The following is a 15,994-nucleotide window of genomic DNA, read 5'->3' on the forward strand; positions in this document are numbered from 1 at the left end:
CTCACTCCAATTTCTGTCTCACAAGGATTTAAGTCTTTACCTTACATGATCATTGACAATTAACTAAATATCTACAGACACATCTCCAAACACCAGATAATCATGACAGCTTAAGCTACAATAGGAATGTGCAGTAGCAGAAGCCTAATTCAAACAATTCAACAAGAAGACAGCAGGAAACAATTTATTGACTTCAACGTATAATGTCATGGAACATCCTATCAATTAGTGGCAACCACAATCATGACTCCAATATGCCCTCCTTTCAAATGTAAGGAAATTAATGACATTGGCACCATCCCTTCAGTTTTTCGTTAACAAAATCAGAGGTTTGTATGTATTGTATGTGTTATCAATATGAAAGATAAATGAATAAATAAACCATCAAAACTGTAAAAAAATGTTTCTTACACATGTACAATTAAAAAATTAAAAGTTCACCTCATAAACAGAGTTGTCTAACTATCCATAGACAAAAAAGACAAGCAAAAGCTTAAAGAGTTAGCTTATAGCAAAATCCATGGCCCCATTTCTCTAAACCACACCTGCTGGTGGCATGTTCCCATCTTCACTCATTTCCCGCTTTGTTTTAAGCATACAATGATCAAGCACAAAACAACAAACTTTTAAAGAAACTCATATTACACCACATATGGTTCCTTGCCCTTTGTTTAGACATTGAATATTCATCCCCAAACTGAAATTCCAAATAATCACAAGAGAATATGAAAAACATAGAGAACTTATCCATATCCAATATGCAAGCCCTTAAGTTAGCAAACAGAGTTAAAGGAAAACCAATTTTAGTGAAACCCCTAAACCCTATACCCATTTCAGAAAACCCACTAAACCAATTTCAGAGAAACCCCCAAACCCTAAACCAATTTCAAACAACCCCGTCAACCAATTTCAAACAAACCCATAAACCCAAAGCCGTAAAAGAATTCCGATGAGCGATTACATTTCTTTGTGAATGATGGCGTTGTTCTTCGATGCAGATTTACGGGACAGAAGGCGAGCGAGAGTGACTGAGCGGCGAGAGATGAGAGAGTTAGAGCTGAGAGGCGAGAGAGTGAGAGCAGAGTGACCAGAGAGTGAAGATGAAGAGATTGAGCGACGGAGAGCTGATGGGCGGGAGGTCAATTTCAGAAAATGTGTTAGGAGAGCAATAAGGGTACAATAATTTTCTATTTATAGTTGATAGTTATAAAAAAATTGGGAAGGGATGGCATTTTTAGTTAAAATTATTAAAGGGGTGGCACTGAGGGTCATTTCCCAATATAATTTACGAGAAGATAGACTTGAACTTGGGGTAAAGGGAACTACTCACTGCCATAGCTAATTGGACTTCGTAAAAGAGAAATACAGCTCTATGAAGCTATGAGCTAAAACTTTTTCCGGGTGCAACCGGTAACCGGCTCCAACCTAGAGGGCCAATCTTCTCGGATCTAGGGTTATAAACCGGCTCGTCCGGTTCTACCCCAAGTGATAACTTGGGCCATATTTTTGTTGGGTTCAAATGCATCTAACCCTCCAATCCAATTTGACTCAACATAGCCCAAATATTATTCATCCAATGACATGGACCCAGCCCTACTCTACCACAACAAGGCCCAACCCAATAGCATTCTTAGTCTAACCCAAACCCAATAGCTCCTCCCACCTCACCAAACGCATCCCGCCATTACCAGACACTCTCCCTCGCTCTGCAACAATGCCGGTGACCATACGTCGCCTTCTCACCGCCACTCTCAGAACCCCAAATATTCTTTCTCATCCACGCCCAGCCCTCTCCTCTCACCATGTACTCCCCCAACCCTCATTTCCGCTCAACCACCCGTCACTCTACCACCGCCTCCTGTCCTCCTCATCCACCGAAAACCCTAACCCGCCATACCCGCTCAGAACCCGAACCCCACTAGAAAAGCAATTCGAGACATGGATCCATAAGCTCAAACCCGGGTTCGGGCCACTCGAAGTCAAGGAGGCCCTGCAAGCCCAATCGGACCCGGATCTCGCCCTCGACATTTTCCGGTGGACTGCCCAGCAGCGCAACTACAAGCACAACCAGGCCACCTACCTCACCATGGTCAAAATCCTAATCAACGGCAAGAGGTTCCGGCAGGCCGAAACCCTAGTGGAAGAGGTAATCGCCGGAGCTTGTGAAATTAGCGTGCCTCTTTATAATTCCATGATTCGATTTTGCTGCGGAAGAAAGATGCTTTTCAATCGTGCGTTTGATATTTATAAGAAAATGTTGAACTCTGAGGATTGTAAACCCAATCTTGAAACTTATGCTCTGCTATTGAACTCATTGCTTAGGAGGTTTAATAATATGCATGTGTGCTTTGTGTACCTGCGTGCCGTGCGGTCTTTATCGAAGCAAATGAAGGCGTGTGGAGTGATTCCTGATACTTTTGTGTTGAATATGATCATAAAGGCTTATTCAAAGTGTTTGGAAGTTGAAGATGCAATGCAGGTTTTTCGCGAAATGGGATTGTATGGGTGTGAGCCGAATGCGTATACTTATGGTTACATTGCTAAAGGGTTGTGTGAGAAGGGGAGGGTAGGTCAGGGTTTAGGGTTTTATAAGGAGATGAGAGGAAAAGGGTTGGTGCCTACCAGTAGTACATATATGATTGTGATTTGCAGTCTCGCTATGGAACGGAGATATGATGATGCGAGTGAGGTTGTGCTTGATATGTTGAGTAATTCCATGTCTCCTGATTTGTTAACTTATAAAACGTTATTGGAAGGATTGTGCCGGGATGGGAAGGGTTCCGAGGCGTTTGATCTACTAGAGGATTTCAGGAAAGGGGATAGTAAGATGGGTGAAAAAACTTACAAGACTTTGTTAAATGCATTGCATTTTGTAAATGGGGAGTAATTCAATACTGGTCCTCTGAGTTCAGTTCAAATAGTATATACCCTATCCTTGGTTGGATTCATATATGAGATTTGAAATCTTCAAATATCATATGAGATGCCCAGTGTTGACGTTATGGGCAATGCACGTTGGATGTAATAATGTGACTATGGCTGAAGATGTATTAGCGTTTATGTTCTGCTATGCATTTTGGCGGCTCTCTTGAATCAATATTCAAGGATGAGTTGGGATTGCTCAGAATGATTGGAGGTTAGTTTCTGCATTTCCAGGATACATTAGAATCAAGGAGAGTAGAGTTTCCTTCTTTTGATTGCGGTGTAAGGTAAACAATTCAAAATTTCAAGAAGACTTACTTTGTTTATAATGTTGTTGGATGGAGTTGGAACTAAAGTGAAACTCTTTTTGAGATGAAGTGATGTTACAGTCATCCATTGTTTTGCCTATCTTGCCCGTCTTCAGATTGATAATTGGAAATCGAACCTAGAGGATGCCATTTATTCAGATAGACATTATACTTGTCAATCTAATATGGTCATGCTACTGAGATTTGGGATGTTATAAGAGGTTGGTATTAGAACCTTGCATGGCTTGAAGTTTTGTTGATCAGTTTTGTATTCCCTGAAGAGGATGTTTGTAAGTTTTTTTTGGTTTTTTTGTTTGACTGAGTTAACAAAAGAATGTGTAATCAGCCACAGATCTTGCCCTTTTATGAATATATATATATTTATACGGGTCCTCATTTTTAGGTCCTTAGGTGAGCAAGACTGTATATTTCTAACTGAAGTTTACATCTTTGTTAAGACTTGTCCTTGGCTAAGAGATGCCCTTACCTCCGAATATTCAAGAGAACGAGTTTAATTGAAATGAAAGCACATGATTGATATTCATTTTTTTTTAACATAGTCACGACTCACTCTTGATGGTTCGACGTGATATGAACTATTTTAATTAAATTGAAGAAATGTTATGACCGTTATATATTAAATTTATAAATATCCAGACTATACTTTTTTTTGTTAGAAAGAAACATTTCATTGAAATAACATTGTCAGAATATAATTCAACATAAAACTGAATCCTGATAATGTGTGGTCTCGTTAAAACTTTGCCATAAAAATATTCGGATTAAATTTATTAAATTACACAAAGAGGATCTTTGTGTAATTGGAAAAGGTAAAAAAAATTACAACATTTGCTCAATGGATTCAGAAGTGCAAGTTGTAGAGCAAAAATAGATATGCATTTCGTTGACTGCCACGTAAGGCAAGAGAATTACATCGACGTGTTCATGACCAATAGAAGCAGGATTTGAGAGCCAATAAAAGCGAGACCCACCAAAAACACTCGAGACACGGGGACTGAGAGATCGCAAAAATGGGTTCCGTTGCTGCAATGAAGGCCGTCGCCGTTCTCTTCTTCTTGTCTCACTCCGGCTTTGGTAGGTCTCGTCATCATTCATGGAAACATCGTTAATTCCTGATTTCATGTGTATTCATAATATTTCAATTTCATTGCTGACTTCTTGTTCTTTTTTCTTTTTCAAAATCCAGTTTTGGCCGGCAAGGTGAAGGAAGTCAAAGAGTTGCAGATTGGTGTGAAGGTGAATTACGCTTTTCATTTTGTTCATCTATCTCTTTACTAGTCGAAGTTGCGATCCAAAACACTGTTTTGATTGTGAAATTGTGAACAAATTTATAAATATGTTAAAAGGTAGCTGCTGGAGTTGGTTGATTTGTAGTTATATATGTGTGTGGATCAGCTGCGTGGTCGAATTTTAAGTTTCTTACTTAATGGGTCATTGCAAGTTATTATCTTTTTGGGTATTATAATTGTTTAGGACTTTTGGGTATTTATCACTTCTGTTATTTTCATTGATTAGCTTAGTTTTGGATAGTTTTAGAAGGCTTGGGGTGTCCTGTGATACTGCTTGAAGTGGTTTTAATTTGGCTGACTCCTTGGCATCTGTTGACATTGTTGTTGTTTCTTGTGTATGGATCGTTTAAACAAAGAGGGGTTTGCTAGAGTTATATGGAACTATCCTCAATTCCTCGTTATTGATAATTTACCTTTATGTTGCAGTATAAGCCAGAATCTTGTGAACTTCAAGCTCGCAAAGGTGATAAAGTCAGGGTACACTATCGGGTGAGCAGAATTTCTGAAACATATGCTTTTAAATAGTGTATGTTAGTAGATATATGCGTTAAATACTGAAGTTAATTGCACTCGGATTTAGATCAACATGTCATAAATAAAATTTGATTACCAATCATAGCATATTTTTTGTTTTTCTTGACATGTTCAAGCCTTGAGTTCATGTGGTTTTAAATCACCACATTGTTACCTGAGCTGAAAATCTAGTAGTATGGTTGACGAACTTTTGAAATGAGAGTGCTTTCCAGTTTCGAAGAAATTTGAAGCATTGATTAAGCATCCTAACAAATCTATTGTTATTTCATCATTCCTTGGGTCTATTTTTATTTAGATTATGCTGCCTAAATATTTGTTACTCCCAGGCTTGTATGTCTTTTTGTATGTTTTGATTACAATGGAGCATACTCAGTGAAACCTAATAGCATCTGGTTACATCCTTGAAGCTCTTATGAGACTGATGTATATGTACATTTTGGCCCTTAATTTGGTTTTTTTTTCCCCCGATGTTTATTGTCAGTCAAATTTCCATTCCCCGCTGTGGTCAGCTTATTAATCCCAAAGGCTTCTTCAATATGAGCTAGGCATTTGGGAGGAACTAATAACAGTCCTCGTCAAGACCTCTTGAAAATGTTCAGCATGTCCTCCCATGTTCTGGCAGATTGGATGTGACATAGTGCACTTTGACATTAAACTTTCCGTTTTCAGTATCTATTTTGGTAGTGGTTTAATGTATTCAATATCTAAATTCTACCCGCATTATTCTCGTTGGCTCACTATACATTAGATGAATGAGCCAATCTCTCATCCTATAGTGAAGATTGATTGACTAGTTTTTCTTCTTTGACCTTTGCAGGGGAAACTCACAGATGGAACTGTATTTGATTCTAGTTTTGAAAGGGGTGATCCAATCTTTTTTGAGCTTGGGACTGGTCAAGTTATTAAAGGTGTGTGGTGTACTATTTAACTCAATTACATATTCTTGCGTAATTTTCTTATTACAAATACCAAATAGTTGGAATGCAGAGCAGAGGCAAACCCGTACTTTTGACAATGGTTCATATAGGAAGCATTTGATTATGCTTTATTAGTAATCAGTCTCAGATAATCCTCTTTTTTTAGTATAAGTACATTGATTCACATTTAATAGTCGTTTCTACTGGCCATAAGAGTTTACTAGGTTTTCAGCTTGTCAATACTCTTTAAAGCTGCTTCCCCTAATTTGTAATTAATGATGGGTTTTCTATGACTGTTTTTTAAACTGCACTGATTGTACTTTATGTTCACGTTGTGTAGCTTATATTTTATTCAATTTTTAATTAATGCTGGGAATATGTAAGAGTGTTTCTAGATTGCCCTTGATTAGAGAGAGAGAGAGAGAGAGAGAGAGAGAGAGAGAGTTTCTGCTTTTATCTGTTGTGTCAACTTCCATGTGATTATGGCAAACATCAAGCATGATGGGTATGCTGCATCCTGGATGTGATGCCATGGGTAGCAATTTACTTGAATATTACATGTAGCTTACACAGTGCAAGTTCACTGTACTCTACTCTTACTGTTGGTTTACCCGAACAAAAATTTTCTTACAGGATGGGACCAAGGAATTCTGGGAATGTGCGTAGGTGAGAAGAGGAAGTTGAAAATTCCGGCAAAGCTTGGCTATGGAGAGCAGGGTTCTCCACCAACCATCCCAGGTTAGTTCAACCAATTCTCTTCTGCATCACTGTACTCAATTCTCTTCTGCCTGTGCCTCTATTTAGTGTGAACCATATATGTGTAAAAGCAATGAAATGATTAGAGTAAATGCATATGAAAACTCAGGATGGCAAGATCTACATAATTGTCTTTACAGACAATGATGCTTATAGATAAAATATAGTTCAGAATCTCAAATGATTGTTCCTTGAACGTTTCAGGAGGCGCAACACTGATATTTGACACGGAGCTCGTTGAAATTTTGGGAAGAGGATCGAAACCTAATGATGACGAGCTGTAGTTGGGGAATGATTTCTGACTTGGGCTGCCCCTTCGTTTTTCATTTCTTAGTTGTGTTCAAGAAATTACTTGTAACCAGTGGCTTGGTGAGCCAAAACTTTATTTTGCTTTATTTAGCAGACTACACTACATTTTTTTCAATGTACTTTTGAACTTAAGAGGAAATATGTTTTCTTACCATAATTTGACATGCCGAGGTGCGATGTTTTGAGATTGTTAATCTCAAACATAATGATCGTGGCTGTCTAAATACGCGATTAAAGTTCGCAGCCAAATATGTCAAATCATTTTATCAGAAACCAAAAACAAAACGAAAGGAAGATGTGGACTTGGGGGAGCATTATCATTTCAAAATTACTTGGAAGTTTGCGCAAAAGAAAGATGTAAACTTGGTGGCCTTTATGCTAAAAGCCCTTTTGCCCATTTTGGGAGGCTTTCTTCTAAATAAAGCAAACTCACTGTTTTCTGTTGCTTCTGTCTTCTGTCTTCTGCCTTCTGCTGGAAGAAGACACTGCGTATTAAAGACAGTGAAAAGTGAACACCAACGTCACAAAAGAAAACGACATGTAGTATTCGAACTGTGCTGTGGATGCTATAAATGGAAAGCACACGACGTTGTATCTGCATCAGTATAATCTGAGCCGTTGGATTATACCCGGAGCACGATCGAAGAGCTACCGAATCAGATTACGAGCCTCCCTGCAACCTAAACCCTCGCAGAAGCCTCTAGAACTCATAATCACACCCATAAAAAAGCCTCGACTTTCACACAGAGACTCACACTTACCTAATTTTCCTGAAGCTCAAAATCTCAGTCTAGAATCTTCGGCTCTCATCTAACGCTCGCGAGAAAATGGATGAGGACTTTGACATGCCAGTGCCGGAGGAGATGAACGGGGACTTTGATCTCCCCGACGAGGGTCCCGTTCTCAAGGTCGGTGAGGAGAAGGAGATCGGCAAGCAGGGCTTGAAGAAGAAGCTCCTCAAGGAAGGTGAAGGTTGGGACACCCCAAAAAATGGCGACGAGGTTGAAGGTGCAAGATTTTTTGAACTATTGTTTTCTGCGATTTTTTTTTGGTTATTTCGAAGTGTTTTTGTTGTTTATGGATTGAGATTGATTGCGATGTTTATGGTTTTAGTTCATTATACTGGGACATTGCTCGACGGGACTCAGTTCGATTCGAGCCGTGACAGGGGGACTCCATTCAAGTTCACTCTTGGACAAGGTGAGAGCTTTTTGGTCATTTTTCAGTTTCAATCTAATTGGATTTAGTAGCTTGATAAAGCTGCTGGATGATTTAGATGGAAATAATGCCTTGTTAAATTAGTTTTGCACAAATGCATGCGTGCAATGAAGAAGTTTTCAGAGCACGAGTGTTTTTCAATAGGAAGTGGGTGGGAAGTTTGGGAATGATTGGTTTAAGGTCTTTAAGTGATAATTTGACGACGAAAGAGTGGTATTTTACTTCATTGGGACTACTGGAATGTTATCAAGAAGCAAGCGTAAACTGGCAGTGAAAACATGCATCGTATTTGTACTTTAAAATCTTTTGTACAATGCATTCGTCACCTTTGGAAGAAGAATTGACAAGTAGAGGCATCTTTTTGTTAAGTTAAAGAGATGAAGTTGAGTTTTAAATAGCTGTATTGATATGCAACATTATGGTCCCTGTTAAGATTTTGTTGTTGTGGTTCTTATTGTTTTGTAATCTTATGTCATAATCTAAAAGCTCCTGGGAAATGCTTAGGAGTTTGATCTCCTTTCAGGGTGAGCTCTCTCTCACGGAATGAGTTTTCTGATGTTGTGGTGCAGGACAAGTGATTAAGGGATGGGATGAAGGTATTAGAACGATGAAGAAAGGTGAGGATGCCCTTTTCACCATCCCTCCTGAGCTGGCTTATGGAGAGGCTGGATCCCCACCAACTATCCCTCCCAAAGCCACATTGCAGTTCGATGTTGAATTGCTATCGTGGACCAGTGTCAATGACATATCCAAGGATGGTGGAATAATTAAGAAGATCTTGAAAGAGGGAGAAAAATGGGAGAACCCAAAAGACCTCGATGAAGTTATAGGTAAGTTTCTCTTTAATGCTGTTTCTATTGGCTTGTGTGCTATCTATGATCATTGTCTATTAACTGCCTTCCGCTCCTGTTCTTTATGCAGTTAATTTTGAGGCTCGGCTTGATGATGGAAAAGTTGTTGAAAAATCTGACAGAGTGGAATTCACTGTCAAAGATGGTATCATTTTCTTGTCATATATATATGAATTCAGTTCTTTTTTTTTTTGGTTGAGAATTTGGTTTTTTAATGTTCTCATAATCTTGTAAATAGGTTACTTCTGTCCTGCGTTATCAAAGGCTGTTAAAACAATGAAGAAAGGGGAGAAGGTATTATTAACGGTGAAACCACAATGTGAGTTGCCTTGAGCCATCAGCCTGATATTATATGAAATATAAAAATGACCATTGTGTTATGATCTAATATTTGCCTGCGTCTTGGTTCCAGATGGATTTGGGGATAAGGGTAAGCCTGCATCTGGTTATGAGGGTGCCATTCCTCCAAATGCCACTCTTCACATCACTTTAGAGTTGGTATCATGGAAAACTGTCTCAGAAGTGACAGATGACAAGAAGGTTATTAAGAAGATCCTGAAAGAAGGGGAGGGATTTGAACGTCCAAATGAAGGGGCTGTTGTTAAATGTAGGTGTTAGCCATTGATTTCAGATGAGTATTTCACAATCTATACCAGGTTAAAAAGTTTTTAAATAGTTATCTGATTTTGTTGCTGGCAGTGAAATTGATTGGGAAGCTGCAAGATGGTACGGAATTTTTGAAGAAAGGTCATGCTGAAGGAGAAGAGCTGTTCGAGTTTAAGACAGATGAGGGTAATAATAATGCGAAGTGCTTCTTTTTTACCTTTTGTTTTGTTCTTTTTGCGTACAGTGGTACTGAGTCAATGATTGTATTGGACAGAGGAAGTGATTGATGGGCTTGATAGAGCTGTCCTGACAATGAAGAAGGGTGAGGTAGCACTCCTGACCATTGCACCAGAGTATGCATTTGGTTCCTCAGAGTCCCCACAGGAGTTGGCTGTGGTACCTCCTAATTCGACAGTCTACTATGAGGTTGAGCTCGTATCTTTTGAAAAGGTGGGTCAATAATACCGCTCAGATTATGTTGTGCAACATGTATCCATTGGCATCAAATTACTGAGATTGTGTGTTTTTCTCAAATCAAATAATTTTTGTATTATTCTTTTCGCACCTCAGGATAAGGAATCATGGGACATGAATACCGAAGAAAAGATTGAAGCTGCTGGTAAGAAGAAGGAAGAAGGGAATGCACTGTTTAAGGCGGGTAAATATGCAAGAGCTTCCAAGAGATATGAAAAGGTAGGATGACAAATGTTGATTCATGAACCAGATGATTGGACTTGAGCTGTTATGCTCACTGGAGCTCTTTCCGTGCAGGCTGTCAAGTACATCGATTATGATACTTCCTTTAGCGAAGAGGACAAAAAACAGGCTAAGGTGTTGAAGGTTGCTTGCAATCTTAACAATGCAGCTTGCAAGCTGAAGCTGAAAGATTATAAACAGGCTGAAAAGTTGTGTTCCAAGGTCCGCAACTTAGAACTTAGAAATGCTTGGAAGTTCCCGTTCTGTGGTTGACTTTTACAGTTACTAACCGACTATTTTGTGCACAGGTGTTGGAAATCGAGGGTAGAAATGTGAAGGCCCTGTACAGAAGGGCTCAGGCATTTATTCAGCTGGCAGATTTGGATTTGGCTGAGCTTGACATCAAGAAGGCTCTTGAAATAGACCCCAACAACAGGTTTTGCTTCTTCTCAAGTGTCTGGATTCTCTCTTACAGTATTTTGTGTGATGGAGAAGTTGAAATGTTCACACTTCTTTCTACGTTGAAACAGGGATGTGAAGTTGGAGTACAAGACTTTGAAGGAGAAGATGAAAGAATTCAATAAAAAGGAGGCCAAGTTTTACGGCAACATGTTTGCCAAATTGACCAAGTCGGACTCTCCGGATTCCAATGTAAGTAGTATTCTTCTAGTCGGACATTGTTTTCAATTTATGATTCGAACAATTGTCGTTTGGTTGCAGTTGCTGGTGGTGATTTCATGATTTCTGGGTTTAATAGACTGGTTTTGATTTTGGCTTTACAGAAAACAGCGGCTAAAGATGCTGAACCCGTGAGCGTAGATAGCAAGGCATAAGGGGACTGCATCACATAATCGGCTCGCAGCTTCCAATTGTGTCATTAAGGAGTAAATTCCTAGCTTTTTTAAATTGTGTAGGACTACTTGGTCTTGGCGCAAAGAAGTTGTAATGGATGATTTACTAAAACTGGATTGTTGACATTGAATTTTATAAGTTAAATATTTTTCAACATACCTTAGTTATGTTGCTTTAACCATCAAAGCTTTTATCAGAGTTTGAAATGCTTACAATGCCAAAAACCGTGGAATTTGGACAAGATTTGGCATTGGCAAGCTGTTGGAGCCGCTGAGGTTTCGGGTTTGTGTACGTCATACGGTCCTGAGGTTTGTCTAAGCTGAAAAGACCAGGCTCCAAATTGCATATAAACGAACCATATACAATAGCTTTTCTTGAAGAACAAGGAAAAAGTCCTCTCAACAAAATTTCAAGCTGATCAAATCAAATGTAATTTCTCATACACAATTTGTTAATAGCAAAAATAAAGAATAACAAATGTGAAGATCTAACGACGCCAGCCTTTGGCACAGGCAACCAATTGTACATTGGTATTTTATACCAGACAAACAGATGGGACTGGAAAATTGGATCCATTCCTACAAACTAATCTTTAGGGCCCCTTTCCCATATCTAAATCAATGAGACAAACTTCAAGAACTGTGGCTTGGCACCAACAATGATACATACAGTTTTGGATTGAGAGAGTCTAGTTACCGTCTACAGATTCGTGCCGAGCACAATGAAATTGCTTCTATCAGGGGAGTCGACTATCGAAAATAGCAGGGAACTGACGGTTACAGCTTTGTCATCGGCGCGCCGATATGGATTTCAAAGCTCTGATCAAAGTACCCGCCCCATGGTACATTCCGGGAAAGCACTCAACACCACTTGAAAGCATTACTCGGAGGAGGTCAGCTCACCTGCTCTCCTATCAAATCAAGGCCAACAACTAGAAAGGTGATCCCTTGAAATAGTAGGAAGTAGAAGTGAATTCCTTGGGCAGACAGCAAGCTTCTTGCTGAAGCAGCCAACAATACAAAGGCAATTACAAGTTCCTTCCTATATAATCGATTTCTCCTCCTCTTCCCAGTTTTCTTAGATGTCTCTAGTTTGGTCAGCTCATCAAGGCCTGATTCTGAGGCGGACCTTTGAAGACCAGTAGTTTGCACTAGCGGCTCAGACTCCCTTTCAAAAGCAACTAAATCTGTCTCTGATGACCTTCCCAGTTTCTTTGTAACTATCCACTCATAAGAAGTTCCAAACTGAAACAATCCTGATATCATGGCATTAAATTTGGTCACTGACATGGTATTCTCGAAAAGAAGGTAGGGGACGATAAATGGGAATGAGCGTGGTGCAGGAAGAATATTCAAGACAGACATAATTCCAGGGACATAACAAACAACCCATGCTGGTAGCTGAGCTTCTGGTAGGAACATGGTCAAGGGAAGAATGATGCAAAAGAGAGTGAACGAATAAAATGGCAGAATAAGCTTCCGAAGGAGGAAGAAGAGAAATATCAAATTTGCTTTCTTGGTCAAACTCACCTGGAATGAGAAAACAATAAAGGTTATGTTCATGTGTACTTATATTGCGAAAAAAAATTTGTACCAAAGTCAAATTTTTTCTGACTTGAGATTCAGATGACCACAAGAGCCTATCTTTCTCATAACAAAAGGCAATGCACGTCAATCGCTTTCTTAATTTTACAGATAATCAAGTCTTTTTACACTATTTGTGCCTTAGATATCCTACTATTAACATAATGAATAATATTCTTCTAAAAATTAATGAATATAAAGGAACTTCTATACCTTTGAACGGAGTATGTCAAAGAAACACACACGGAATAACTGCATTGGACCAGAATGCCAGCGATGTTGCTGTTTCTTGTATGCCCCGTAGGACTCTGGAAGTTCACAAAGGCACTGCAAAAGCAGCATGTTCAGCAAACCATACAAGGAAGCTTTAAACTATGTAAAATCGAAACTTTGACAATGGAAAATATGCACCTTGACATCATTCAGATATATGAACTTCCATCCACAAAGATGAGCACGAACAGCAACATCCATGTCTTCAACAGTCGTTCGTTCCAACCAACCACCACATTCCTCAAGGGCCTTAATCCTCCACACACCAGCTGTACCGTTAAACCCAAAGAAGTTGATAAACACCCCATTGACCTGTTGTTCAACTTCAAAGTGGAAGGACAAGTTTATATTCTGCAGTCTGGTAAGCAAGTTCTCATCCTTGTTTACAAAAGACCACCTTGTCTGGACCAATCCTAGATCATCATTCCCCTTCAAGAAAACAATACAAAACCCACTTTCAGTCCAGCAAACAAGGACTTGTGAATTAAGAAGTGAAGTTGCAAGCAGCCTAGATGATTCAAGTATTGTGAACTTAATCATGCACATAAGCTGAGAGTGCAAATGAATGGTCCCATTCTCTATAGTGTATACTTGTACAAAACTCCGAAAACACCAACGGATTAATCAGAATAGTGTGTTCTAATAGAGAGTAAAAAATTACCTTGAAATAAGGAATGGTTTTCTTCAAGAACTCAGGTCCCGGCTGAAAATCTGCATCAAAGATGGCCACAAACTCATAATTCTTAACATAATCGCAGCTCATAGCAGATTTCAGATTCCCTGCCTTATACCCTGTGCGCATAAGCCGATGTCTGTACAATATGGGGACACCCCGTTGTTGCCACTTGCTTACTTCCGCCTTGATAAGCTGTTGAACCTCTATATCATCGGAATCATCCAAAACCTGCACAAGCATTCTCTCCTTTGGCCAGTCCTGAATACAAACCGCAGCAATCGACTGATGGTACACCTGTTTGTCACCCAACAGAAGCACATTTCAATACTAAATAAGAGACAAAGGGTAGCTAGAAGGCATAACAGAAACACTAGTAATCTATCAAGACCAACATTGTAGCATTATATCAAAAGCAATCAAATTTAACAATGCCCAGTTCTAACTTCCAACTTATGTTTGTAACTAATCTAAACATGTAAAATGCCATACAAGGCTCATGTATCACTCTTATCATTTTATGAAAAACAATAAAAATTGAAGCTTGATATTAACTAGTAACTAAAACATAAATATAAAAACACATTAAAGGAAATCTAAACGGTGTCGTTAGGGATTAGAAACCTACATCATCTTACCTCCCTCTCATTGCACATAGGGATCTGCAACAACACCATGGGATAATCCTCCACATTCACATCCTCAGTACTGTTCCCCTCCTCGTCCTGATTCGACGACGACGTCATTGGGTACTCCATGACCGCCTTGGGCTTGACTCTCCGAAACTTGATCCAGAAGCATCCGAACACCAAAGCAATGCGATCAACAGACTGAATCAGAAAGAGCACGATGCAGAGATTGGCGAAGCTCTGCAATGGCGGCGCCAAGTAATTGACCCGAACGTGGAGCCAATTGGCGTAGAGAAGCTCCACGAACTCGGCTGATCTCACCGATGGCGGACTGAAATGCCACCCCTTGAAGTAGGCCACGAGCTCGAAGCAGAGCAGCAGGAGCACGACGATCAGAAAAGCCTTGATGACGCGGTAGAGGCGCGACGATGACGAATCGGCGGGGGAATCGGGCGAGGTGACTCGGCGATTCGCTGTGCGGAGGAGGACGAGGAAGGAGCTGGTCACGGAGGAGAGGGAGGCGGCGATTTGCTGAAACTTGAGGAGGTAGACCCAGGACAGCTGGCGGGCGCTTCGTGAGCGGTCTTTCCCGACCGTCCGATCGGGCCCGGGGCTGTGGATATCGATGGCGAGCAAGTGGCTTGATTCGTTGGAGAGGAGGAGGTCGTGGTTGCTCTGTCTCTGCTTGTTCCACCATTCTTGAAACTCATGGTTTTGAGCTCGAGACATTAATAAATTAATGTGTATATATATGTGTGTGTTTCTTCTTCTGCTTCGTCTTCTTCTTCTTCTTCGTCTTCTCAGATCTCTGTTCTGTGTGTAACGACTAAATGACTGTTTCTGCGTGGCGCTGAAAGATGGGGCCTTTTTTGCGCTAAATTTAGTAAGAGACTTGCCTAAGGGAGCCTCTTAGAATTTTTGATTGATTTTCTTACTTCGATTGTTTGTTGCGACTTGCGAGTGTGGGCAGGCCATGTGACTTTTCGCACTTTCTTTTCATATCTACATTTTGCTCTACCTACGCGCTAATTATGGTGCTATTTTAGGAAATGCTTATCGAGAAAACAATTCTGTTTATAAGCGCTTTTAATAAAACAACGGTTGATAAATATCAAAGTGATTTTTTTCAAAGTACTTTCTAACTTTTCTACTAAATGTTGTCATAAATAGTTTTAGTTATCTTAAATATTTTATAAACACTTTGAAATCGGTACTTAGCTAGATCATTGTCTAATAAAGATATTCGCATGTATAGTAATTTATGATTGAGAATGTTAGTTACATTTCCTTTTCCGTATTCTCTTCTACCTTCTCATATTATTATTTCATCTCGTATAAATATAATAAATCATCTTACTTCTAGACAAATCGTGTGTAGAGAAGGAATTGACTTTTAAATGCATACATAAGGAAATCCGAGTGCAATGAACCATCCAAGCACGACCTTTGCCCCTAAAAAAATGATAAATTGTTAATCAAATGATTCAATTAGCTTGAATTGTGCAAATTATCACATATTATTTGGTCAAACAAGCAACACATCTAGTTCATAAACCA

General features: G+C 39.5%; 4 protein-coding genes across 4 annotated transcripts; 3 read left to right on the top strand and 1 right to left on the bottom strand.

Moving 5' to 3' along the window:
* Positions 1-1,646: 1,646 nt before the first annotated feature.
* LOC103342804 (Tetratricopeptide repeat (TPR)-like superfamily protein) lies at positions 1,647-3,649 on the top strand. The gene has a single exon (XM_008246458.3). The coding sequence runs from the start codon at positions 1,715-1,717 to the stop codon at positions 2,885-2,887; it is 1,173 nt and encodes a 390-aa protein (XP_008244680.2). The 5' UTR covers positions 1,647-1,714; the 3' UTR covers positions 2,888-3,649.
* Positions 3,650-4,173: 524 nt separating this feature from the next.
* FKBP15-1 (FK506-binding protein 15 kD-1) lies at positions 4,174-7,213 on the top strand. Its single transcript, XM_008246459.2, has 6 exons — positions 4,174-4,325; positions 4,438-4,487; positions 4,967-5,029; positions 5,892-5,982; positions 6,625-6,729; positions 6,952-7,213. Exons 1-6 carry the CDS (start codon positions 4,262-4,264, stop codon positions 7,029-7,031), a joined length of 453 nt encoding a protein of 150 aa, XP_008244681.2. The 5' UTR covers positions 4,174-4,261; the 3' UTR covers positions 7,032-7,213.
* Positions 7,214-7,809: 596 nt separating this feature from the next.
* Positions 7,810-11,457, top strand: LOC103342806 (peptidyl-prolyl cis-trans isomerase FKBP62). The gene is made up of 13 exons (XM_008246460.3): positions 7,810-8,064; positions 8,170-8,256; positions 8,844-9,104; positions 9,196-9,270; positions 9,364-9,444; positions 9,538-9,732; positions 9,825-9,917; positions 10,006-10,181; positions 10,302-10,424; positions 10,503-10,649; positions 10,736-10,863; positions 10,958-11,078; positions 11,210-11,457. The coding sequence occupies exons 1-13, from the start codon at positions 7,884-7,886 to the stop codon at positions 11,258-11,260; spliced, it is 1,719 nt and encodes a 572-aa protein (XP_008244682.2). The 5' UTR covers positions 7,810-7,883; the 3' UTR covers positions 11,261-11,457.
* A 220-nt stretch (positions 11,458-11,677) lies between these two features.
* CSLC6 (Cellulose-synthase-like C6) lies at positions 11,678-15,441 on the bottom strand. Its single transcript, XM_008246461.2, has 5 exons — positions 14,447-15,441; positions 13,797-14,105; positions 13,274-13,564; positions 13,076-13,189; positions 11,678-12,808 (listed from the first exon to the last, which is right to left on the bottom strand). Exons 1-5 carry the CDS (start codon positions 15,164-15,166, stop codon positions 12,173-12,175), a joined length of 2,070 nt encoding a protein of 689 aa, XP_008244683.1. The 5' UTR covers positions 15,167-15,441; the 3' UTR covers positions 11,678-12,172.
* Between the last annotated feature and the right edge of the window lie 553 nt (positions 15,442-15,994).

Source organism: Prunus mume, linkage group LG6 (assembly GCF_029339155.1).
Source record: "Prunus mume cultivar Tortuosa linkage group LG6, ASM2933915v1, whole genome shotgun sequence".
Classification (NCBI taxonomy): domain Eukaryota; kingdom Viridiplantae; phylum Streptophyta; class Magnoliopsida; order Rosales; family Rosaceae; genus Prunus; species Prunus mume.